This window comes from Sceloporus occidentalis, unplaced genomic scaffold (assembly GCF_023333645.1).
Source record: "Sceloporus occidentalis isolate IW3139 unplaced genomic scaffold, rSceOcc1.0.p SCAF_3, whole genome shotgun sequence".
In the NCBI taxonomy this organism is placed as follows: Eukaryota; Metazoa; Chordata; class Lepidosauria; order Squamata; family Phrynosomatidae; genus Sceloporus; species Sceloporus occidentalis.
In genome coordinates, this window is record NW_028316983.1 from 182,922,536 (window position 1) to 182,949,209 (window position 26,674).

At 39.0% G+C, this 26,674-nt stretch overlaps 1 protein-coding gene across 1 annotated transcript in view; it reads left to right on the forward strand.

Annotated features, from left to right (window-relative positions):
- Positions 1–26,674, forward strand: part of LOC149317196 (piezo-type mechanosensitive ion channel component 2-like) — a 285,183-nt gene that overhangs the window by 115,380 nt on the left and 143,129 nt on the right. Inside the window, exon 4 of the mRNA XM_089517023.1 lies at positions 18,026–18,068. Within this exon, the coding sequence (XP_089373149.1) occupies positions 18,026–18,068 (43 nt within the window). The remainder of the gene's footprint in view (positions 1–18,025; positions 18,069–26,674) is intronic.

Genomic DNA, 26,674 nt, shown 5'->3' on the forward strand with positions numbered 1-26,674 from the left:
AGGAGAAAGGGGCCGCTTGGCCCCTTTCTGCTCTGCGTCGCTGGCGCAGCCATATAAAGGCTGCGCCCAGCGACACAAAGGTGGAAGGAGCTCCAAAACGGAGCTCCTTCCAGGGCCGCGGAAAGGGAGCCCCAGGCACCCTTGTGTGGCCCCACTACGTCACTTCTGCGCTGCCCCATTTGGAGGTGGCGCAGTCGTGACGCAGCAATGGCGGCCCCCGTGTGGAATGGGTGCCGCCATTTTGTGTGCGCTCTGCACGTGCTAGTGTTAGGGGCATGTGGAAGCGATGCTGCTTCCTAACCCTAGCACGCTCTCGTGCAACCCTAGTATGCGCGGAGTGCATACTTTGTGCGCATCTTTAACACGCCTATGATTCTATTGTGTGATTCTATGCTGGCACATATGAGCAGAGAGGCAAATAGGTGTGGATCCATAGTGTGACTGACAAACCCAGAATGCATGAGAGGGGTCATTTGCATCATTCTGCTAAGAAAAAAAGACATCTGAATGACCCCTCAGTGAACTTTTGGTGGGCCACAGGAGCCCCATGGGCAGCCTTTGTAGCTCTCTGACCCATAAACTTGTGAATACCAGCCAGCCTGCCTCCTGAGAGGAACCTCTCCTGAAGGCTGACCTTCCCTCCCTCTTCCCACTGTTCTGGGACTCCTTGGAAGTAGCAGCAGCACCTTCAGCTCAGCAGAGAGAGAGGTGGGGCCTCCCTGATCTTAGGGGATTTTAACATCCACCTTGACGATCCCAAGAATTCCTCAACCTCTTGCTTCAGCTCTCTCTTAGCTTCATTCGGTCTCCAACCCCATTCCAACTCTCCAACCCATTCCCTTGGTCACTGTCTTGACTTAGTTCTCCCCTCCAAGTGTGTCGTGTCCAACTACTCGGCTTCTGATTTTCCACTATCTGACCATCACCTACTTTCCTTTACTCTTACCTACATTCCACCTCCCCGTCATACCGTCCTCCGCCAGTTCCGCGATCTTCATTCTCTTGACCTTAACCATTTCACTCAGTCCTTGGACTCATCCTTCGCTTCTCTCAATCTTGGGGACTGCTGACTCAGCTATGTCTTTATTAAATTCTACTCTCTCCTCAACTCTTGACAGCTTTGCCCCAGTATCTACGCGCGTCTTCCTCTTCCTCTACAACTAGGCCTCAGCCCTGGATCACTCCCATTGTTAGATTTCTCCGGTCCTGCTCCCGAGCAGCCGAACGTCTCTGGAGAAAGTCCAGGGAGTGGGCCGACTTTATCCATTTTAAGTTCATTCTTTTATCCTTTTCATGCGCCCTGTCGATGGCAAAACAAGACTACTTCAAATCATGGATCTGCGCCAACGAGAGGTGCCCGGAGCGCTTGTTCTCCTGTTTCAACACACTGTTAAAACCCTCCATCTCTCCATTATTTTCTGCCTCCGACTTCGCCAATTACTTCATTACAAAGATCACTACCATTCGTTCTGAGTTAACTCCTCATGATTTGGCTCCCACCATTAATCTCCTCGTCCTTCCTACTAATAAACTCTTTGTGTTTCCTCCTGTTTCTTTGGAAGAACTCTTTGCTGCTGAACTCATCAAAACCCATCACCTGTTCTCTTGACCCACTTCCTTCTCGTCTTCTAATCTCTATAGCCCCCTCTTTGTTACCCTCCCTCCTCTATATCTTTAATCTCTCTCTCTCTCTTCGGGTTCCTTCCCTTCAGTCTTCAAACATGCCTTAGTTTCCCCTATCCTGAAAAAACCCTCTCTCGACCCCTCTTCCTTGGCTAGCTATCGTCCAATCTCTCTTCTTCCTTTTCTCTCTAAGGTGTTGGAACGAGTTGTCTATTCACGCTGTCTTGAGTTTCTTGAAACCAACTCCATTCTGGATCCCTTCCAGTCTGGTTTTCGCCCACGGCACTCCACAGAGACGGCCCTTACTAAGATCTCGAATGATCTTTTTGCAGGCCAAGGCGAATGGCCTTTATTCTATACTTGTCCTACTCGATCTGTCTGCGGCCTTCGACACCGTGGACCACTGTCTCCTAATAGATGTACTCTCTGACCTTGGTTTCTCGGGCCTTGTTCTCGATTGGTTCACATCTTACTTGTCAGATCGATCTTTTTCAGTGGTCTCGGGTGGTCAGACCTCGTCTTCTGTCCCCTTATCTGTTAGAGTTCCTCAGGGCTCTGTTTTGGGTCCCCTTCTGTTCTCTTTATACACACTCTCCCTTGGCAAACTTATCAGTTCTTTTGGTTTCTCCTACCATCTGTACGCCGATGATACCCAGCTGTACCTTTCCACCCCTGGATAGAGACGTTATTGACAGAAATAGAAAAGAAGTAGTGAAGGGTGGGCTTAGGAGGGAAAACAAGAAGCTCGGTCTTGGACATATTGAGCTTCAGACGCCGATGGTGCATCCAGTGGGAGACAGCTGTTAAACAGGATGACACTTGCTAGAGCACCCTTCAGTACTCCTTTTCTATTTCTGTCAATAACATCTCTATCCAGCCGGTCCAGGAAGCCCGCAGTCTTGGTTTCATCTTTGACTCCTCTTTGTCATTTATCCCCCAGATCCAGACTACAGCCAAAGTCTGTAGATTTTTTCTCTATAATATCGCCAAAATCTGTCCATATCTCTCAGCTTGTACCGCAAAGACACTGGTCCATGCCCTAGTGGTCTCACGACTAGACTACTGTAACCTCCTCTTGGCAGGGCTTCCCCTCTCTTATCTCCAGCCATTAATTTCTGTTCAGCATTCAGCTGCACGCATTATTTCACTCGCTTGCCGTTATGATCATGTCTCCCCTCTGTTGTCCTCCCTTCACTGGCTCCCTTTTCCTTTCCGCATCAGGTACAAACTTTTGCTACTCACCTTTAAAGCCCTGCATGGGCTGGCCCCTCTTTATTTAACCGATCTTCTCTCTCCCTACATCCCTGCTCGCACTCTCCGCTCTGGTAGCCAAAGTCTCCTCTCTCAACCCAGGATCTCCTCTGCACCATCCCGGATCCGTCCCTTCTCTCTTGCTGCCCCTCATTCCTGGAACCTTCTTCCTCTGCATGCACGGCTCATCACTTCCCTAACCAGCTTTAAGGCTGAGCTGAAACCCATATTGTTTAGGGAAGCATTCTCAGGGAGTTTGTGATTGTCATCTGGCTGTCTGATAATATTTGATGTGATGTGATTTGTTTTATATTTGATGTTTTTAATTTGTTTTTTCTTTTCTATATGGTAATTTTATCTATTCCTCTTTTAATTGTTATTATTTTAGAATGCACGCCTTGGGCAGGCTTTTATATTCTCTTTAATTTTACTGACTTTGTACAGCGCTGTGTATAATTACAGCGCTTTAGAAATAAAGTTTAATAATAATAATAATAATAATAATAATAATAATAAAGTTTCCCACCCCTTGTTTGCACTATTTTGATGGCATATCAGGGTGTGTTTTAAATATTTTTGATAATTCTTTTGGGATCTCAGTATATTCAGGCATCTTTTCAAAGTCAAAATACCTTGTAGTTAGAAAAGAATACATTGTATTACTAAGCACCTCCATATTGTCAGGAATTATATTAACTTTCTTTTTGGATTCCTAAATGACTCTTTTTGTAAGGCTGGCATTATGGTCCTGTGATAAATTCTCTTTCCTTTCTTTCATTTTTAATGGAGTCTAGCAGTGCATGCATTCACTTTCTCTTCTCATGGTTTTAAATACCTCAGAGAATATGTAGGTTTTGAAGGGGCACATGATAGAGAGGAAAATTTTACGCTCCTTTGAAATCTGTACTGACACTTTATGTGCAGAACTGCACTTCTGATTTTTGTTGTGATCATTGCTACATTGAGATGAATGCCTGGTCTCCGTTCTCAAATACACTGCTAAAACTAGATTGTGATACTTGTGAACTAGGTTGTCATACTAGGTAATACTTGTGAATTTCCAATCTGTTATTTTTATATATTTCATGTGAAACTGTCCCCTTATTAATTTCTAAGAAGTTGAAATGAAATACAGTCTATACAATGCTATGCATGTTGAGTGTAAACACCTGAACAGCTAAATCAAAATCTCAATGTTCATTGTCTGCAGCATTGGCTGGGAGTATGATGCAGGTGTTCACTGTTATTCATAGCTTTCATGTTGAAAAACAATATTTTTGGTAGCATCTTTTCCAGAAACATTGGGCAGCTACAAATGAAGTTCAGCCACTGGTTGCATTCAAAATGCAATTTGTTTAATTCCCTTTATTTTTATGTTATTGCATCTATGAAGCACATCTATTTGTAGTCCTAATTTTAAATAAAACATTGTTTTTGGCTTAGAATTATAGAACTGCAGAGCTGGAAGATATCTCAGAGACCATCTAGTTCATTGCCTCTCAAGCTATTTTATGTGGGAGACCAGCATTTCCCCCCAGTGTGTCAAGGACTGGTACCAGATTTGTGTCCATTGGCTACAGTTGTTTCTTTCTTTCTTGGACCTTGCCAGGACCAGCAGCCATTGGCTCAGAGACTGATACTGATTCATTCACCACTACTTTGAATAGCACTGATCTGTCAGGGTTCAAAACGCAAGCTAAAGTATGCTTAAGAAGTGGTCATAAAATCTCTGTTTAAAAATCTCCCTAAAGGGGAATCCACCACCTTCAGAGACAGTCTGTTCCATTATTCAACACCTAGTTTGAACAGTTACTTCTTCTTTATTTTCCGCTGAAGTCTGTTTTCTTGTAAATTCGAATCCATTGGTTTGAGTCCTAGCTTTTGAACTTTTTGAAGAAATTGTGCAAGAATAAACAATGGGCTCTTCTTATCTGCAGGCTTGCCATCCAAGGATTTCAGCTTCTGCGACAGGAGGCCTCATTGTTATGAATGGCCACGTACGCCCACGGCCATAGGAAAGAATGGGACTTGAGGTCCTGCATTTTTTGCTATCCTTGGGGGAAGGGAGGAATGATAACAGGGGATGAGTATATTAGTGCAAAAGCCAATGTACTGAACTGTATTAGGATCTAAATTTAGAAAGGTAAATTATAACATATGTAGGTTGTGTTTTCTCATTTGCACACATGTACTTGTACTTCTTCTGTCCTCATATAGTAACTGTGAAGTCTGTATTTGTTTCCCTTTCATAATCCAGGTAGGAATATTATAAATGTTTTTTGAATTGGAAATATGGTTAGATCTCACATGTCTTTGCACCAACCACTTACAACAAAGATAGGGAATTTTGAATTGGTTCGTGTTGAAAGACTTAAATTTGTATCATCAACTATATTTTCAACTACATATAATTTTTCAGGCTGATGAGTGGAATTAACATGAGGTACACATTTTATGTTGATAGATTCCCAGTCTGAGTGCAGCTTTGTTCTATAGCAGAATTACCATTAGTATTTAATGAATCTCTGAGAGGCTAAATATTTGTGTGACTGGATTTTAAACCTTTTTGCTCCTTGAAGGTGATCATTATGACAGATGTAAGGTGAAAGCAGTATAAAACATTTCTCAGAACAGAATCATTTGAACCTGATAGAAAATTGCCTCCCTTGTTTTCTGATTTGTAGTTATTATTTACAATGATATATTTCAATTTCGGCATAAAATATGTAGTACTACAGTTGCATAAGAAATGTTGGGCCTGGTTCAGTGAAAATTAAATATGTGGTTTCAGTAATAGACACATGTAATAGTAAATCAATAGACCTGCAGTGCAATCCTGTGTATCACAGAATTATGAAACTATAAAGTTGGAAGAGACCACAAGGGCCATCCAGTCCAACCCCCTGCCATGCAGAGAGACACAATCAAAGCACTCCCAACAGAGGACCATTTAGCTACTGTCAAACAGCTCCTGTCATCAGGAAGTTTTTCCTAATGTTTAGCTGGAATTTATTTTCCTGTGGTTTGAATCCATTGCTCCATGTACTGCCTAGGGTATAGCCACACTGCAAAATTAAAACATTATTTATTTTACTTTTTATTTATTATGGTGTGTGTGTGTGTGTGTGTGTGTGTGTGTGTGTGTGTGTATATTGCCCTTCAGCCCTGAAGGCTATCAGAGTGGCTTACAATTATTATTTTTAATAAGACGGTTCCCTGCCCTCAGATTGCTTTAACAGCCATGACTTCGTCCTTCAGAATTCTGGGATTTTTTGTTTAGTGAGGCACCAGTGCTCTCTGACAGACCAGCATGAAATACCTCACTAAACTAATATGGCAGTTTGCATGCTCCACAAACCTACTTCAATCTATAGTCTAGAGGCAGAAGTTTCTGAATGTTTTTCAAAGGCAGCTCCATATTGAATATGTTACAGGTCTGAATCACTTTGATGCTGCATAGGGATTGACATTTTTATCATTTTTATCTAATCTTAAAACAGCACTTCCTTGCTCTAACAACTAAAAAGTTTATCTAAACAATGATTTTACAAGTGTGGTAGGTATATATGTTTGATGCTGAATTCTTTACAGCTGTGATAAGTAGTGTGATATTTCTCACCAATTATTTCTCTTATTTTACATTGTTGGGTTACGGTTGATCCATAGGTATCAATGTTCTGGGACCAATTTAAGGATATCTCTGACAATAGAATCATAGAATCATAGAGTTGGAAGAGACCGCAAGGGCCATCCAGTCCAACCCCCTGCCATGCAGGAAAAATACATTCAGCCCATTGAAATGCAGTCCTTATGATCCATTTAATAATACCCTGATAATATTACTGCTTTCAGCTGCAGTGCTAAAAGTTTCAGTGAGCTGGAAATTTGCTTTATGTTTGTTGTTGTTGTTGTTGTTGTTGTTGTTGTTGTTGTGTGCCTTCAAGTAGTTTCTGACTTATGGCAACCCTAGGGCAACCCTATCACAGGGTTTTCTTGGCAGGATTTGTTCATGTTGCCTTCCTCTGAGGCTGAGCAAGGGTGACTTGCCCCGCATGACCCAGTGGGACCAGGGTTCAAATGCCCGCTCAGCCAGGCATTTGAACCCTGGTCCCTCGTATATTTATCATTCTGGAAATGGACAGACAGTGTGTAGGCTAGCATTGACTCAGAGGTTGAGCAATGGTATGAGGTCTTTGAGGATGGAAGAAAAGACACTTTGCAGAAACACTTTTGCACTTGTTTATTGTATATGCTAATAAAATACAGTGGACCCTTGTTATACACTGGGGTTTAGTTCCAAGATTCCCTGTGGATAACAAAATCCATGGATGCTCAAGTCCCATTAAATATAATGACATAGCAAAATGGTGTCCCTTATCAAAAATGGAAAATTAAGGTTTGATATTTGAAATTTATACTTTTTTTGAACATTTTCAAACCGTGGCTGCTCGAACCCGTCTATTAGAAATCCATGTATAAGAAGGGCCAACTGTATCCTCGCCACAAGTTCCTTTGAATGAACAGTTTAAATTCTACAAAAATGCATTCTGATGTTCTTTTACTGTGTGCAAGCAAGTGGTATGTGCTATTCCAGCTGACTTGCTGTGGAACCAAGGTGTGATAACTTTGTTTCTTTTATACATTGTATTTGTGCACTAATTTCTAAATAAAATAACCCCAATAAAAATGAGAATAAATTACTCCTTTCCTCTTTAGTGAGTGTTTTCTATTTACTATTTTGTATGGTGATGGCTTTTGTAGAAGTAATTGCATTCATCCATGCCTTTTATTTGTCCAATTACTCAGTTTGCTTCCATGATCTGGAAATTAGCCATCATATTATGGTAAAGATTCTCTTTTATTACACTACAACAAGCTTATACAGCACCAGAGCTCTGTAGCAGAAACGTGACTCACTTTCTGATCTGTGCTCTCAGACGTGTGTTTTTCATGCATCTACTAAAGCTTTCTTTGTGGGCCACCCTTGTGATTTTTGTGGATCTCTTATTGAAAATTTTGGTATCTGGGTCTCAGATGTACAGTCTTTTTGCTCAAAGAGGCTGGCTTCTGTAGATTCATCAGGTTTTTTGGTTTCCATTAAAAATATTACTAAAATCATCCCAGGAGGACAGGATGCAGAAGACATTCCAAATAGAGCTCCTCTGTTATAAATCTACCAATGGTTTATGAGCTGTAAAGTTTGCATTATGAAAAGGAATTGGAGCTCTTGCAATTTCCCAGTCCTGATGCAAAATCCATCTATATGTAAAAAATAAACTTGCCAGAAGCACTTCAGCCCTTAAAACAGCAGTTCTTGAAGTGTTTTAATAAATGATCCAATTGATCTGAATGTTCTGTTTTTCTCTTATCCGGAAAGTTGCCCCCTCTTTATTACAGTAGAGTCTCGATTATCCAACCTTTGATTATCCAACATTCCGGATTATCCAACGTCGCTGCTCAGTGATTTCTTTACATTTTCAGAGGACTGAACTGTTTATACAGTACATATTGTACATCACAATGTTGATCAGTGATTTCTTCACATTTTTAGAGGACTGTTTATACATTACAATGTTATTTCTATAACGTTTCTGCAACGTTACTTTTACTGTTACTGCAATAAAACTTCAATACATTTGCAATTCATAGTGATTTCAAGGCTTTTCTTGGACCCTCCGGATTATCCAACATTTTTGGTTATCCAACTATCAGCCCGCCCGTTTATGTCGGATAATCGAGACTCTACTATTTTCTTTTCCCCATGCCCTTCTACTATGGCACTACTGCATCTATTCCCAGTTTTGCTGTTAGAATCTAATCCATTATTTATCAATTTATACTTGTTAATTGGAATGCGAGTAACATATTTTTCCCACCCAAACATATGTAGGCTTGAAAAACCTATGGGAGGAGAAGAGGAAATTTTATTCTTTTCCTACCACAGTTTTGATAAAATCTGCCTCTTTGAAGTTGATAATGTGCATTCCAAGGGAAGGCCTCTTTGGTTGTAATAGTTACTATTTCTAAAATGCAGTTAGCAACTGTGCAGAAAGAATTAGTTAGTCTCAAAGGTACTGTCACATTTTTTCCCTTCTTCCTTCCTTCCTTTTATGCTGAAAGAGACTAACATGGCTACTTCTTTAAAAATTACCTTTCAGATGTTCTGCATAATTTCTTCACATAGCGGTTGCTACATCCTTTGCCCCACCCCAATTTGATATTGTTGTTCAGAGTTCCTAATTTGAAATAAACCAGAAATGCTCCCAAGGTAACTAGTACCACCTAAGTTGTCAACAATTCATAAATTATACACTTGAATATGGAGTATATTCATTATTGTTTGCTCTAATTGTTAGCATAACATTTCTCATGTCCCTTGTAATCATGACACTGCATGCTAAATATAGTTAACCTGATGAGTCACAGGTATTTGTCGGCTGCCCTGACAACTTCACTTATGGGATGGCTATATAAACATAAAATGAACAGTAAACCACTGAGGTCTGTCCTAGCACATCCAAATGTCTTCAGGAATCCATGACTATTGGCTAGATGTACATGTAATCATAAAGTATTTTTCCAAATTAATTGTATTCCTTGTGATCAATCCGGCTATTATATCATCAGTTCTTACAAGCTTCTTAAACAGTAGGATAAGGCAGTATATATGTATTAGGCTCATGCACTAGATTCAGCCAAAGCCTGAGATGAAGAAGTTCCCTTCATATTGATTCTGGAACTTACTAAAACAAAGTACTGTAGTTTCTGAAAGGGTCCAAACCCAAAGGTTCTTGGTTTATTCACCTGAATATCTTGCAGTGGCCTCAGTGTGGGGGCATCCTGAGGTTGTGCTGCATGACTCCAATATTGATCCCAAGTTTAGAAAGGGAAATTATTGGTATCCATTTCAGCATGCTGCAGATAGGGTAGTGATCCTTAAAAAGTCAGGTTTATATTCTGGGATTACTCCTGGACTCATGTTAAGATGGTATGTTGGATATACCTACACTTGACATGTGGTGACACATGATTTAGGTATAGTTTGATTGGATTACTGCAATATACTGTGTGTAGAGTCTTCTCTGAAAGATCTCTAAAAAATTCAGGTAGTTCAGAATGTGATTGTGAGAGTCTTCATGACTAATTTCCCTGGAAGCATGTGATATCCTTTTTTGCAGTAGCTTCATTTTTCCAGAAACTGTACCAGTTCATTTCTGGGTCCTGAACAAAACGTTTTTATTATTACTAAGCTTTAAAGCTTTGAAGACTCATGTTTAAGTTATCTAAAGAACCATTTCTCCTCCCATATGAATCAGATTTTCATAAGATACGTAAGGAAGGCTACTCCATGTTAGTACACTGGAGGTTTTTCCTGGAACCCCTGTGGATAATCCATAAATATTCTAGTGTCATAATAAAATGGAGTCTCTTATATATAATAGTAAAATCAAGGTTTGCTTTTTTGGATGTACGTGTGTGTGTGTGTAATATTATCAAGGTGTGAGTGGCTGAATCCATGGATGCAGAATCCATGGATACACAGGACCAATTGTACTAGCATAAATGTTTGGGGATATGGAAGAGGGCCATGTTTGTGACTATGGAGTAAAACAGACAGGTAAGAAGATGGATTGGGGCCACGGCGAACACATGCCGTGGCCCCAATCTGCCTTGAAACTGGCCAGAAAAGGATAAGATCCACTCTTCTTTTGGCTGGCAAAAAGCAAGCTTTTCATGCCCCGTTGCACCCAGAAGCCCCTATGTGTACTTGTTGAACTTTTATCAGCTTGGTCAACTGGACCTTCTATTACTGACTCTGTTTATTTTTTTAAAATTATAATATTAATAATATTACTTAGATTTTTTGGATGTTTTGAAATTGGTGTAAGGTGCCTGAATGTTGTGACTGCAGTGCTAAACACTTTCTTAACAAAAGAAAAAAGAAAAAGAAAGGTCTTAATAGATTTGGAGTTATTAGGTCTGTTTTGGCTGTTACTGTGGTAAATATAGTGAAGCATCAAAGTTGTGCTGTAGATTCATTTGGGCAGGAGGCAGAATGACAAGTGCAATTACTCAGTTGTTGCTGTTAAGTATAACTAGAAACTCTTGAAAATATTCAGTGCTTCAGCTTCTCTTTGTAAATATATGTTCTCAAGTTAATATGAAACAGAAATGTGGAAAACAGATGGGAATTGTTTAAGCAGCAAAGCAATTTAGTGTAGCTTTCGGAAACCAAACTTTAATCATAGGAATCATATATTTTAAGTATAGCAACTTAAAACTGGAGATGCCATGCTGTTATATGAGGAGAATAAACAAAAATCAATGACTGTCCAGACCTACAATGTCCACAGAAAAGAGGAATTTAAGTACTGTAGTCGGAAGGAGGTCCCAAAACTCAATGGATTACGGTGATCACAAAGGGCCCTTGGAATCCATTATGGTTTGCTTCCAAAACTACCTGTGGTCACCAAAATCCATAGATGCTTAAGTCTCATTATGTACAAAAGATGTAGTAAAATGGTGATCCTTATATAAAATTAAGACTTGCTTTTTGAATTTTTTTAAAAATATATTTTGAAGTGATGGACTATACTACATAAAACAAATGCTTTAGTTCTTCTAAAAGTTTACAAGGACATTTAACTATTTAATTAATGCATTTTTTCTTCAATTAATTTTAAAACTGATGGTCTTATGAACAAATGAAGAGAGCAAGCAAAGGGGTTACTTTGTTGCCATTGTTACTATTGTTGTGTGACTTGAAGTCATTTCCATTTTATGGTAATGCTAAAACTGTCTGTCTTGGGTTTGCCTTGGCAGAATTTGTTCAGACAGGGCCCTTTCCTTGCTTTGAGACTGAGAGAGTACGATTTGTCCAAGGTTACTCTCTGCATTTCTCTAAATCAGTACCGAGAAAGTACAGCCCAAAGGCTGAACTGAAACCCACTGTTGCAACCTGGAAGCGTCTTGGCATTCCCTAAGCCATCAGACCTCCCAAATATTTTTAATTTTAGGGCGTGATTTGGGGCCAAAAAACCATCCCAAAATGTATGCAGATGTGGCAACTTCCTGACAGCCCAAAACCCATTTTAAAGTTTTAAAACCAAGCCAAAACCAGTCAAAATGGTAAATGGAAGTGATGTGATGTCACTCCTTCTTGCAGCCAACTGATGTGCATTGTAACATGCTTATCTGTGATTTATATAATGCTCATCATATTGAGCAAATGAGAGCTGTTTGTGGAAGCAATTTTTGAAAGCATGGGGCTTTTTAAAGTTAAGACACATATATGTAGCACTTTGTAAATCAGTGCTCTGATATAGATCATGATCTTCACATACAGTTCTAGACAAATTAGGAGTGCTGTATAGGTTGATAGTACTGATTACTTGAGTTTGGGTTGATTTTAGCTTCCCACCCACTACTAGTAGTTGTTTGATAATGTCCAAACCCAAATCCATCAGCATCAATAATCTGTTATGCAGATATACACATTAACATTTCTATGTTATAGTCATTGTAAATGAGGAAAAGGAGAACAACAGACTAGCGTAAGAATGAAGAGAGACCAGTGCACTGAAAATGATCTGTTAAGGTCAAGAAATTTCAAACATTGCAATTCTTTTTTAGAGTCAACTCCTGTAACTCATTGAAAGGATAACTAAAGTAATAGAAAGCCATTGTGGTATAGTTATTTGAGTGTTGGACTAGGACTGCCCCTACTTCAACCATGTAAATCCACTGGGCAGCCTTGAACAAGTCAGTCTCTCAGAGGATGGGAATGGCAGACTGTCTTCAAGAAAACCCTATAATAGTGTTGTCACAAGTTGGAGTTGACGTATCATGTAACACCATCACCTCTCTATTATGTTAGAGTATCTTTTTAAGTAGGAACCAATAAGTTATTTTCACCAAACCTTTTGAGGTCTGACCTATCACCATCTATTTATGACATATATTATAGAATTCTCAGAACACTGCTGATCTGCATTTTAGTAAGTTCCTTTTATCCATGTTATTATTATTAATGTAGTTTTATTTCTATAGTGCTGTAAATTTACACAGCATTGTACATACAAATGATCAAATCAATAAAAATAAAAGCTGCCAATGGCATACAATCTACAAAATAAGTATAAAACAATAGGTAATAATATAAAAACATCAACTATCCAATCAAAAATTGGATAGATAGTCACACAGTGCCTGGGAACGCTTCCCTGAACAGGATAGTCTTCAACTCAGATTTAAAAGTGGTCAAAGAAGTGATAACCCATGTTCATGGGGGAAGAAGGTTCCAGGAGTGAGGGGCAGCAAGTGATAAGGGATGAATCCTGGATGGGCCAGTGAAAATCCTAGGCTGGGACAGGAGACCTTGACTACTAGAACGGAGGGTATGAGTGGGAATGTACAGAGAAAGAAGTTCAGATAAATAAGGAGGGGCCAGCCCATGCAGGGCTTTAAAATTCAACAGCAGAAACTTATACTGAATACGGAGGGGAAAGGGGAGCCAGTGAAGGGATGATAATAAAGGAGAAACATGGTCAAAGCGGCGAGCAGATGTAATGATGCATGCCGCTGAACGCTGAACAGAAATTAAAGAATGAAGAAATTAAAGAATGGACCAGAGAAATGGACGAATTTTGGCAATGCTGTAAAGAAAGAAAGAATCTCCAGGCTTTGGTGATGGCCTGGATGTGAGGGATAAAAGACAGAGAGGAATCAAAAGTGAAATCAAGACTGTGGGCTTCCTGGACCAGTCAAATTGAGGTGTTGCCGACAGAAACAGAAAAGGAGTATTGAAGGAAGGACTTAGGTGGAAAGACAAGAAGCTCCGTCTTGGACATGTTGAGCTTCAGACGCCGATGATGCATCCACTGAGAGACAGCTGTAAGACAAGATTAAACTTGCAGTTCAAGACTTGGAGAAAGGTCAGGGGTGGAAAGATACAGCTGAGTGTCATTGGCGTATGTCCATTTTCTCCTTTTAATTGGAACGGGAGTACAGTGCACCTGCGCCATACGTGGGCGCGCCATACGCGGACTTGAGAGTACGCGCGGGGCGGAAGGGGCGGCGCGTCCCATTCAATTGAATGGGTGTGCGCGCCCGTAGCGCCCCACGCGCACCCGCGCCGCCGCGCCACCGCGCACAAGCCCCATTGTTTCCAATGGGGCTCGAGCATAGGTGGAATTCGCCTTACGCAGAGGGATCCAGAACGGATCCTCCGCGTAAGGTGAGGACGCACTGTATTGACTTGTGATATTTAAGCTTTGTAGGACTATCTTTTGAGTTCATGTTTATTTGAAACATTTCCTTATTAATTAAACATTTTCTGATTAATATAAACATTCTGAGTTAAAGTATAGTGAAATTACACTTCCTATTGGAGTTTTCTGGACTGGAAAAGGTATTGCAGTTGAGAAAAGGCAGAACTACTCAGCATTTTCTTTGCCTTGGTCTTCTCCAAAATGGAAAACAGTGCTCAATGGGGGAAAATGGAATAGATGATGTAGTAGGGAAAATGCAGCATAGAATAGGTAAAGAGGCAGTACAAGAATACCTGGTAACTCTAAATGAATTCACTTTTTTAGACCAGATGAATTACTGTATTTTCTGGCATATAAGACTACTTTTTAACCCAGGAAAATCTTCTCAAAAGTCGGGGGTCGTCTTATAGGGCAGGCGTTGAAACGTCCGAGCTGGACTGGAGTATCTGCGGTCACCGCATATGGTGGGGGGAGCTCAAAAACCACCATGGCCACATCCCTGCCATATACGGCGACCGTATGAAAGCAGCAAGGGTGGTGCTGTACAAGTATGGTAGAAGAAAATTCACTCATAAGGATTCGTGGAAAGAAGTGACTTAACGCGGTCCTGATGACGAGATGAGAGGGTGCCTCACTGGGAAGGTGTAAGTGAAGGGCAGAGCAACCTGCAGGCACCCGGGACGCCCGGGTTTGGGGAAAAGAGCCATGTTTACGTTACCGCTCTGATAGTCTTGGAGACACGGAGGGCTGGGCAGGCAGGGAGAGCTGACCAATCCAAGCAGGCTTGGCATACAACAAGTTTTCCTGCTAAGTACCTGCATGTCATAAGCATTTGAATTAAAATTACCATATTGAAATCAAATCTGATGTTTTTTTAATTTTTATTTGGTGTGCGTTGGAAGAGAGGTAGTCTTATACGGCGAGTATATCCCAAACTCTATATTTTAACTGGAAAAGTTGGGGGTCGTCTTATACACCCAGTCGTCTTATATGCCAGAAAATACAGTACATCTACGGATATTAGAACTGGCAGAAGTAATCTCAACTGGCAATAATTTTGGTATCCACGGGTGGTGCTGGAACCAAACCCAAGCAGATCAAGGGCCATTTGATTTGATTTTTTTATAAAAGAAAACAAAAAACTCTGAATTTCTTTCATCCCCCTACCCACCCAATGCACAATATTTGTTCATGTCTTAAGAAAATGTTGATTCTTTTTCTGTAATCTGTAGTACATTCTTGATTTTGGAAGTTTCTTCAACAAAAAATTATTCCTGTGAAATTGTGTGTGCACATGCATGCCCTCAAGTTGTATTTGTGTGTTGTTGGCCATCAAGCCATTTCCAACTTATGATGACCATATCACAGGGTTTTCTTGGCAAGTTTCTTCAGAGTGGGTTTGCCATTGACATCCTCTGAGGCTGAGAGACTGTGACTTGCCCAAGGCCTATTATTTTATGGCAACCCCATGAATTTTATAGGAGTTTCTTAGGCATGGAATACTCAGAGGTGGTTTTGTCAGTTCCTTCCTCTAAAACAGGGGTAGGCAACCTTTTTGAGCCGGGGGCCGGGTTGCTGTTCCTCAGACAACTAGGGGGCCGAAGCCAAAAAATAAATAATTAAATAATTTTTAAAAAATTAAATATATAAATAAACCAGGACAAATGTAGGACAAAATTTTCAAATGGAAGATACTTTTTTTTAAAAAATGGAGGACACGTGAAAAAATTTGCTGATTTTTTAAAAAATGTTAATATAAATGCATGTTTCTGAGGCTTCTATAGACAATTGCCCCCCAAAGGCCCCGGCAGCAATCGGTGTCAGGACTGGGCTGGGGCCGGTCCCAAGGCCTTGCCGGGCTGCATCCGGCCCGCGGACCGCAGGTTGCCTACCCCTGCTCTAAAATATTGCCTACAGTACCTGGTATTCATTGATGGTATCCCATCAAAATACTAACCAGGGCTTAACATGCTTAGCTTCCACAATCAGATGGGCTCTTGTGGTAGTCAAAAATCTTAAAGCATTTCAAGGTGGGTAAGTGCATTGGAAAACCAGTCATTGACCTTGATTTTGCTGCATTACATGCAATAAAGCTATAATTTACCACAAATCTGTATATGAAAGTTGTTCTTTTCTCAGTCAGAAAAAAAGCAACCATCTGTCATTTCATTAGACACACAGGCACTGGATTACTCTTTTTCTCATCAATATTTCAAGGATATTCAGATACAAAAATGGGGAGGGGAAGGTATATGCAGCTGTATACAACATACATTGATATTATGGTTGTTAAAATCAATTATGCTTAGTGGAGCTATCAGTTTTTAGTTTAAATGTATTTCTTTTTTTTATAAATGTATTTTTTAAGATTTCTTCACCGTTATGTGAATGTCTTAATGATGAACTTTTAATATGTGTAAGAGAAGAAACCATAAAATACACTGCCTACTATGATTAGTATTCTGAATCAAAACCATTTGCTTTTTTCACCATCACAGTAAAGTAGTGTTATATGTATATGCACTAGCCATCCATCAGTCTGTCCATCCATCCATCCATCCATCCATCCATCCATCCATCCATCCATCCATCCATATGCCTACTCAACATCAAAAGACAAAGGTCTTGAAAGGTGCATATGTAAAACTTGAGTGTAACCTCATTTGAAAACAGTGATCCAAGTAAATATATTTAGGTTGTTTTTGTTGTGTGCCTTCAAGTCGCTTCTGACTTATTGTGACCCTATGGTGAACCTATCACAGGGTTTTCTTGGCAAGGTTCTTCAGAGGGGACTTGCCATTGCCATCCTCTGAGGCTGAGAGAATGGAACTTGCTCGAGGTCACCTAGTGGATTTCTATGGCCATGTGAGGATTTGAACCCTGCTCTCCAGTGTCCTAGTCCAACACTCAAACCACTACACCAGGATTACACTATAAAAGCATTTCTATAATTGGTTTTACAGTGGGGAGGGGAGGGAAACAAGAGAGCAAAGTGCTACTTAGAGGAGTTCATAATTTAAGAGTATTCATTCAACTTTCAAAATCATAACATCTTCAGCAAATCACATAACAATGTAAAGAGTATTGTCCAAATTTTTGCTATCAGAGCCCAAGACTCCTGTTGCTCCATTACAATGGGAGATGTCCTGTGGTGATCATTCTTCTTGCACAAGGGTAATATCTGAAGCTCAGAACCATCTAAAAGAAGCTCATGATCTGGCTCTTCCTTCAGGTTGCCACTGACATAGATGTTGTTAACAACTGTGACATCAACTTTGACTTACGATGACCCCATGAATGAGATGTCACCCTATCAACAACCATACTCAGATCTTGCAAACTCATGGCCGTGGCTTCCTAGATTGAGTCTATCCATCTGAAATGTGGTCTTCCTCTCTCCTAGTGCCTTCTACCTCTACATTATTGTCTTTTGTAGTGAGTCATGTCTTCTCATGATATGGCCAAAGTACAACAGTCTCAGTTTAATCATCTTAGCTTTTTGATTTGCTCTAGGACCCATTTATTTTTCATTTTACTGTCCACAGTATCCGTAGAACCTTCTTTCAGCATTACAATTCAAATGACTTAATTTTCTTCCTGTCAGATTTCTTCACAGTCGAATTTTCACAACTATACATAAAGATGAGAGAGACAATGACATGGACAATCCTAAATGTAATGTTCAGTGATCTTTACACTTCAGGATCTTGTTTGACATAGGTAAAGCTGTGCCAATATGGCATGGCCCTTTACTAGTTTTCTTGATCACCAGGCAGCATGAGACGGACTGGCATGGTGCTATTTTTAAAGTTTGTATATCAAATGGGGGAAAACAGAAATACAGAAGATGAATTTAATGTGTTTTCTTCCTTTTTCTATAGGTTCAACATGGGAGAAAACACTACGGCAAATTGGATTTGAAAGGTAAGGATTTACCTTTATCTCTCCTACGTACAAAGCTGAATCCAGTTGGTAATGCTTTGTAATTTTACACCCTGGACCTAATGATTTTGCATCAAACCCATCATCCCCCTGGTGGACTTGATTCAGGATTTTGATGTGTCTTGATTCAGTTGTGAAACAGACAATAAATCCAACTTTCCCACATTCCATTCTAAACACTGCTACATTCTTTATGACACACTAGAAAAATATTTTGAAAAATCTGCTAAATAAGAAATACATATTGAAATCAGGAAGGGATGATCTTCACTTCTTACTGCAGGAACAGATGATCTTCATTTCCTATTGCAACCTCTGTGCATCCCCAAAACCTGTTCTGGAAGGCTAGGAAAACCCTCTGAAGCTAGTTTTCAGATGGTACCAAAGATTGCAAGGGAAAGGGCAGGGGAAAAGGCTCTGTCACATTGGTGAGACAGCACCAGGATGATGGGTTTAATTCAGTCTCCATGCTCTGCATTAGTCATGTTAAAGACTTCCTATTTTACATCTGCAAATAAAGGTTAAAGCAGAGAGGACTGACACTGCCTTTTCCCACAACTGACAGGGTTGTGTGGTTGATGTTTTGTTTGGTTGTTTTTTTAAAAAATACTAAACATAGATTTTACTGTAAGAACTACTGTGTATTCTGAGTCACAGTGCAGTTGTTGGTTAAATGTGAAGGCTTACCTTACATCACAATTGCTAAATTATGTTTATATGTTTAAACAGTCAGCAGAGAAACAAAATGAAGTTAGGTGTAAGGTAACAGGAACCTGCAGGAGAGAGTCCCTAAGGGAGGTGACTAACAGCCAACTTGGAAAAAAGATCTGCTGAGACCAAAGGAACTTACTCCTACCAACTTAGGTCCCATGAGATTGCAAAACCATCCTACCTCGAATATATGGAGCATTCCAAAGATTAGGAAAAAATGTAACTCATATCCTTTTTCAAAAAGTATGCAACTTTCACTAGCCCTGGCTTCTCCCTTCTGTGTACTACTTCCTCTCCTGGAAGAAAACTGCTGTTCTAGCTTGCTGTTGTTTACCACCACAGATACAGCGGCATCTTCTCCAGTCAGTGTTTCAATGTATTTACTATTGCTGTTTGTTGTGGCTTGTTTCTGCTGCTGTCATAGTGGAGTACCCATTGTTCAAGAGCTAAGCTAAAGTCAGCCTGGCAGGCTGGTGTGCCTCATCCACATAGCCAGTGACACATATCCTGGTCAGGTGAGATGATTCAAAGTGGCTCACTAGCTTCTTAAACTGGCATGCTTAGTGATTCAAGTGGTGTGTGTTCTCTATGATCAGGAGTGTGGGGAGAATCAATGTCTAATATTTGTCTGACCTAGTTTTTAAAGTGTCACTATAAGTGTTGCCCACTAGATACGATGGACATTAACACATGAACCCTGATATCTCAGCAATCACACCAGTTTTTTTTATAAAAAAGGAAAGCTACTAGTTTCAGAACAGCTATTATCACACATCTTGGTAATCACATGAGTGAGGCTGCTTCTTTCATCACTTTCTCATCCAGACTCCCCCTTGACCCACCTCCCTGCTCTAAGCTCTTTTCAGCATGCCTTTTCGTTTTATTTTCATTTTTACTTTTTCACAGTTTCAGAGTTCTGTTAATATGATATAAGTTTTTAAAGAATAAAGGCAATCAGGCTGCTAGGAAATAGTGCGGGAGGATGGGGGACAGGGGAGAAGAGGAGACACTGACATCACATGACTGCCAATATTGCAACTGCCCTGGCAACAACATTTTTCACCTGAGCACTGGTGTGATTAGGAGCTCATTGACAGGTTTCCCTCCCTCAGTGAAAAGGGATGCAGCAACTACAGGTTGGAGGTGGTGGCACTCAATAAATATCTCCAAAAGAAAAATCACAATTAAAAAAAAATCTCCAAAGGTACTTTTCCCCCAGCTGTAATCATGATTTAAAAACTGTGTACAGTAATCCCCTAAAAAGCAAGCATACTGTAAATACTGCATAGCACTACAATGTGGCACATGCAACTGTTTATCCTAGATTTAATTCTAAACCATTTTGAAAAGCAACTTGAGGTACTGTGAGCTCCAGATCACAGAAGAGGAAGGATGACATCCTTATCACTAGATTTTGTTGGTGACTGTTAAGCAAATCTAATCTAATGTTTATGGAACAACAGTGGTCCACAGTAATGATGGTTTAGAAAAAACAGTAATGATGGTTTAGAGATGCTTTAGAGAGATGGTTTAGAGATGGTGAAACAAAATACAGAATTTTCTTAAGCATCTACCGGTAAGATAAAGAAATGCATTGTTTCTTAGAAGACAGTCTCATTTTGTTCAATGTGGCTTGATCATAATTAAATATGTTTATCAGTTCAGCATTAATGAATCTTTAAGTTCACTTCATGCTCATTAATATTATATCATTAATATTTTATCATTGCTCCTATTCTAACTTTTCTTGAACTGCTGTGTTTATGTCACCAAGAGTGTGACACTCAGTGAGAATTTTGTATATCTGTGTACTTTATTTAAATGACTCATTTGTTTTGTTTCTTAATTTCATGAAAACTGTGTTTGCAAATAGCTTGGTAGAGAAGATGACTGTGGTTTGCCCTTTGGCTGATCTCTTTAGACTCAGTGAAGATTCAAAATAAAACATCCCAAGTTGAAATAGATATTGTCTAGTAAATGGCAGGGCAGAACTACAGTGACAGGGGCCTAGATTAATGTTACAAGATCAGTCACTTCAAAATCTAGATGAGTACTGAATAGAGCAGAAGAAGAAAGCGCATAGGCAGACTATTCAAATGCAGGTGAGCTTGTGCAGTAGGTTCTTTTCCTATAATGGAATATTTCTTAAGGATGTAATGCTCTGTGTTGAATCTGTTTTATATTTGAATGTGACTGTTGACTGTGAGGGAAACGCATATTATACTAGCTTCCATAAATTAGACCAGGGATTAGAGAATTTGTGGTCCTCCAGACATTGTTGGACTATACTTCATGGTATCATTGACCATCGACCTCAAGTCCATTAACATCTAGTAGCCACAGATTCTCCTCCTTGATGTACAGTCTCTACATTAACAAACTGGAATGATAAGAACAAAATCCCTGTAGTTATTCGTACAGTCTTATATTACTATTTTCTTCTGTTCAGTAAAGATCTAGGAAATCTGGATAAATTTAATGTCAGAAATGCTACACGTTCCATAAATTTGTTTCAGAAAAATAGTGAAAGGAATATACAGTGGATCCTTGTTATACGCTGGGGTTTGGTTCCAAGATCCCCCGTGTATAACAAAATCCGTGTATGCTCAAGTCCCATTAAGTATAATGACATAGCAAAATGGTGTCCCTAATAAAAAATGGAACATCAAGGTAAATTTATACTTTTTTGGAACATTTTCAAACCGTGTATGCTTGAATCCGTGTATAAAAAATCCGTGTATAAGAAGGGCCGACTGTACCTGTATGCCACTTTTATTCCACAATATTTTATGACTTTTTTATTTCTTAAAAACAATTTTAAAACTCCCTTTAAAAGTTAATTGGAAGAATGTTCTTGTGAACAGATAGCTTTCACTCTTTAAATTGTACTGATCATTTCATATTGACATGGAAGATAGTCACTGTAAAAGCTGACACGGTGAAAAAATATCAGTTCATTTTTAATGTTAAGATACAGTTCTGTGAGCAGTCGACATGAGACCACAGATTTGATTAGACCACCTGTCTTGAGAATGGGTCTTTGTTTCATTTATGAAGCTAGCAGGAGATTCAGCACAGAGAAGATACAGGTTGAGTGTCCCTTATCCAAAATGCTTGGGCCCAAAAGTCTGTCTGTCTTTCTTTCTTTCTTTCTTTCTTTCAAATTTTGGAATATGTGCATATACATAATTAGATACCTTGGAAATGGGACCGAAGTCTAAACATGAAATTTGTGTATGTTTCACATATACCTTACATACATAGTCTGAACAAAATATTTTTAATTATTTATACATGAAACAAAGGATTTTATCACATGGGGGAAATCGGGGATTTAAAAAGTCATTTTCCCGGGACATTGACACGATCATGGCAACGTTTTCCCACACATTGCGCTTAGAGAGTATTTATCCCGGGAAGAACTAGGAATGCTCCAACAACAAATCATTCACAGGGTTTCCCCGTGAATGATTTTTTTTTGCTGGAGCATTCCTGCTTCTTCCTGGGATAAGTCTTCTCTAATTGCGATATCACAGTCATGCAAATGTCCTGGGAAAATTACTTTTTAAACCCCCGATTTGCCCCGTGTGATAAAGTCCAAAGTTTGTGTACATTGAACCAAAGCAAAGGTGTCAGCAGCTCAACCAGCCATGTGGATAATTTTGGTTTTTGGAGTATTTTGGATTTCTAAACAAGGGGTACTCAATCTGTATATTTCTATATACAATGCCTAAGTAAACTATGGCACAACCACAAAAGGATTTTATGGTTGCACATTTGGACGTTTTTAAGTGGGAGGAGGTTTGAAGCTAGCAGGAGATTCAGGACAGAGAAGATGCAGATACAATTTAAAATATTTTTAATTGTATTAAAATACATATCTTGAGGGAGGAAGATACAATTAAAAATATTTTGTTCAGTTTATATTTCTCCCCATGTGTTGAGACCATTTGATCATAGTATGTTTTATTACTTCTTGTTCTAAATTTATTTTGTTAAGAACCTTGTAATACTTTGCAATGTGGTGTCCTTTCCTATTATAAATTTAGAAGATTAGGAAAAAAGCTGAAGATTACAAACAGGTTTACCCTTTGTCAGGACCTTAAAGAAAATTATACAAAGATGATGCATAGGTGGTACCTATCTCCCACAAGACTCAAGGCTATATATAAAACAAGAACGGAGCAATGTTGGAAATTATTATTATTATTATTATTATTATTATTATTATTATGCTTTATTTATATAGCGCTGTAGATTTGGAAATGTCAGAATCATCCAGGCACATTTTTTCACATGTGATGGGAATGTTACCAGGCTGAAACATTTTGGAAAAGTATACATGAGACTTTAACAGACATATTCCAGTTCCAATTTCCATTTAAAGACGAACTTTATTTACTGAACATAACCTCAAATTTGGATAAGGAGAAAGAAAACAAATGTGTGCATGTAATTTTGTATCTTATAACATCAGCTAGGATAACCTATGCTAGATATTTTTTAAAAAGAGAAATTCCAGACACCAAAGAATGAATGGGAAATGATGAATATGGGCAAACTAACAGCTTTAATTCAAGACTGTTTGATGGAAAAAATAGAAAATGAATGGTGTCTGGTAAGAAAGTATGGCAATCAAACTTAATAAAAAAGGAATAGAACTTGAGAGCTAAAAATATTTGTCTCCCCTGAGAACTAGAAATATGATTAAAATGATCAAAATTGTCTGAGTTTAATTATTGATATATATCAGTTGTGGTATAATAAACAATAACTTACAGTCATTCAAGATGATGAACCAAAATAAAACCTATCTTTAATTATAGGAGGATAATGAGAAGAAGATGTAGGTGTTCTCAAAAATTGATTTATAGATAAGGAGTCAGGTATATTAACCCAATATAAGATGATCTCAACCAGGAAGTTTACTTTAATCTTATTTTTAAGCGACTGAAAGAATATGTGTATATGTATGTTATTAACTTGTCTGTTTTTTCTCTTTTTTGAAAATGTATATATATATGTCTATTTTTTGTTTTGATTATTTGTTTTTGTCTTTTTGTATTTTATGGTTTGTTAATAAAAATTTAAAAACATTTTATTCAGGCTTGTATGTAGGGTGTATATGAAACATAAACAAATTTCATGTTTAGACTTGAGGAATAAGGGTTGTTAAGGAGGTAAGGAGGAATAAGGGTTGTTGATGGTTTCTAGTGATGCTGGCTGCGGTAATGTAGCCAGTATCCCTCTTAACATCACTTGCTGGGGAACACACGTGTATCTGGGGCTAATGTGCTGACATGCTCCTCATGGGCTTTCCATAGGGATCTGGCTGGTCACTGTGAGAAAGGTTTGTTGGATATGAAGATCTTTTTAAAGGTTGCTGTGTTCTGCCCAAAATAATGGCATCAACCATTTAGGTGGCCTGAGCCACCCTACCAGTATTTTGGGGGAGTTCCACATGCTGCTTTTGCATAGAGAATAAATTTGGGTGAGGGAAATGGGGAGCTTTCAGAAAGTAGCTCCCTATCCAAGAAACGGCTTGTATGAATACTTTATATTGGAGAAATACATCTGGATTTGATGGATTTAAATGAATCCAGCTAATTTACTGATTGTTTTTGAGGTGATATCATTATGGTAATTGTAACACAATGCAGTAGTCATCATTATTATGAAAATCTTTTACGTGTATAGCTTCAGACAGTTAAAAAACTGAAATGGGTACTTTCTGTTTTGCTATTGTACAGCTAATTATTTCAGTGTGGCTTACATTTATGGCGTGAGTCTTTATTGGGTGTTTGGCATGGAGATCAGGCCAGATTTTTCTAATGGTCCCCAGATCCTGGTGTACATGGATAGGTTTGTTAGTGTTTACAACTCTGAAGTATATTCAGTTTCCAAGTTACTGAGAGAGTATAACATTACTGGAGCACTTAAGAAGTCTGTCTAAAATTAATCACCCTTAATTACATTTCTTACTTTATATTTTAAACAAATACCTCCTTAGCAAATGAAAAAAATCAGAAGCAGCAAAGTAACAAATTACATTCCACAAATTGGTTCAGCCTTATTGTAAATTAGGATTTATTTTTATTTTGAATGCAGTAACTGTCCTTTTGTATCTGCAGCTGTGAGTACACTCCAGAATGTGGTATTAATTTAATTTAGCATAAATGTTACTTCAGACTAGCTTACAGTCCCCCAAAATAAATTTGTTTTTCCTTAAGTGAAGGATAAATTTTAAGATGGATAACCTATGATAAAATTTGACTTCTGATTAAATATGAATGTGTGAGAACCTGCTCAGAGAAAGTTTGGCTGAAGTTCTGATGGCTAGTTGTATATGGCTTGTGCTATACCCCCCTCTCCCCCGCCCTGTTTTGGGCCTCTCCTATGCTTCAGGTCTTTCCACCTCTATTTGCTTTAAAAGTGCAGTTTTATGGAACTAGAGTTGTTGCTACCATGGATGCCAGTCTGAAAAGCTGACACATTGCAGAGACCAAACGGGCCAAAAATTAAAAATAAATCATAAGCTCAAAGAGTATTGACATTTGGTACCGCATCTGAAGAAGTGGGTTTATATCTGTGAACACTCCATGTGAAAAAATAAGGTAGATGTAAATGTGTTTCCATGGTTTTTTTTTTTCCTTTTCACTTTCTTTCTCCCTTTTTATGCTAACATCTCAACATCAGGCAGCTATATATCTCGGAGAAGCTGTTGAGAGTTCTTATAGTTTACCACCACTTCTACCAGGCTTTCAAGATTCCTAGTGCTCATGGTTTAATTTGAATTTTTGATCTCTGCACTGGTTTCCATTTTATGTCACTTTGTCTTCTGTGTCTTTTGTATCTCTTTGTCATGAATACCAGCTTCTCGTGTTACTGCACCTCTCTGCAGCTTTGGTAAAATCCCTTGATTAACTGTGTATGATCTGTCAAAGTCTCTTCCATCCACATCCATTCACCCTCTTATTCACATGAAAAAGTCCACTTATGAGGTCCAGGCTCACCTGCAATCTGAAAACCTATTCATCTTAAAATCTAAAATTATCACAAAGGATGAAGAAAGTGAGGGAGCTAGTCTAGTGTCCATATAGCCACTTTTCATGGCTGAGCCAGCTGTTGTACCTACAGCCCTCCTTTGCTCATTCTGTCACTGGCTGTCACTATTCCAGCTGTTCTCTGCAGTAGTAGTGAGGATTTTGGGCACAAGTGGGTGATCTCTGGATTTCCCTTTCATCTAGGGAAAATTTTACTGGGGGTCTTGCCTTCCACATATTTTGTCACAAAAACTTTTCCTCATTCACGGAGCATTCACAGGGACTACAGCTTGCCATGGCATCTGCACCCAACTTCAAAATTATTTTGAATAGGTTCAGTAACTGTATAAGATTGCAGTTTCCAAATAAAGTCACCCCTCCAAGTCCGCGGACTTGAAATGTGCTGACTTGGAAATCCGCAGAGGGACGACTGCTATTAACATTAACCCCGCATGCATGCACCTCGTTCAAGCATATGGGGTTTGAATATGCTCAAGATTACAAATTAGCAGGGGGGTCCAGAACGGATCCCCCACAAGTTCAAAGGGGCGAATGTACATGATAAAATGGCTCTATGGTAATTTATGTGATTAATTGTGAATTTATAGCAGCCTGAATAGCTAAACTTTGAGTGTAAAAAGCTACAGATTTCCTTGTCAATGTCAAAGCAGCAATATTATAAATTAGCATTATTTTCTCCAACTATATTTTGTCTGCTGCAATATTATTTCTATGGTAAATACCCAATTTAAACATTTGTGGATTAAGATGAGTCTACATCTCATCATGTGTGGCCCTCCTGTGTGCCCTTTGATTCCAAGCTGACTAAGAGCC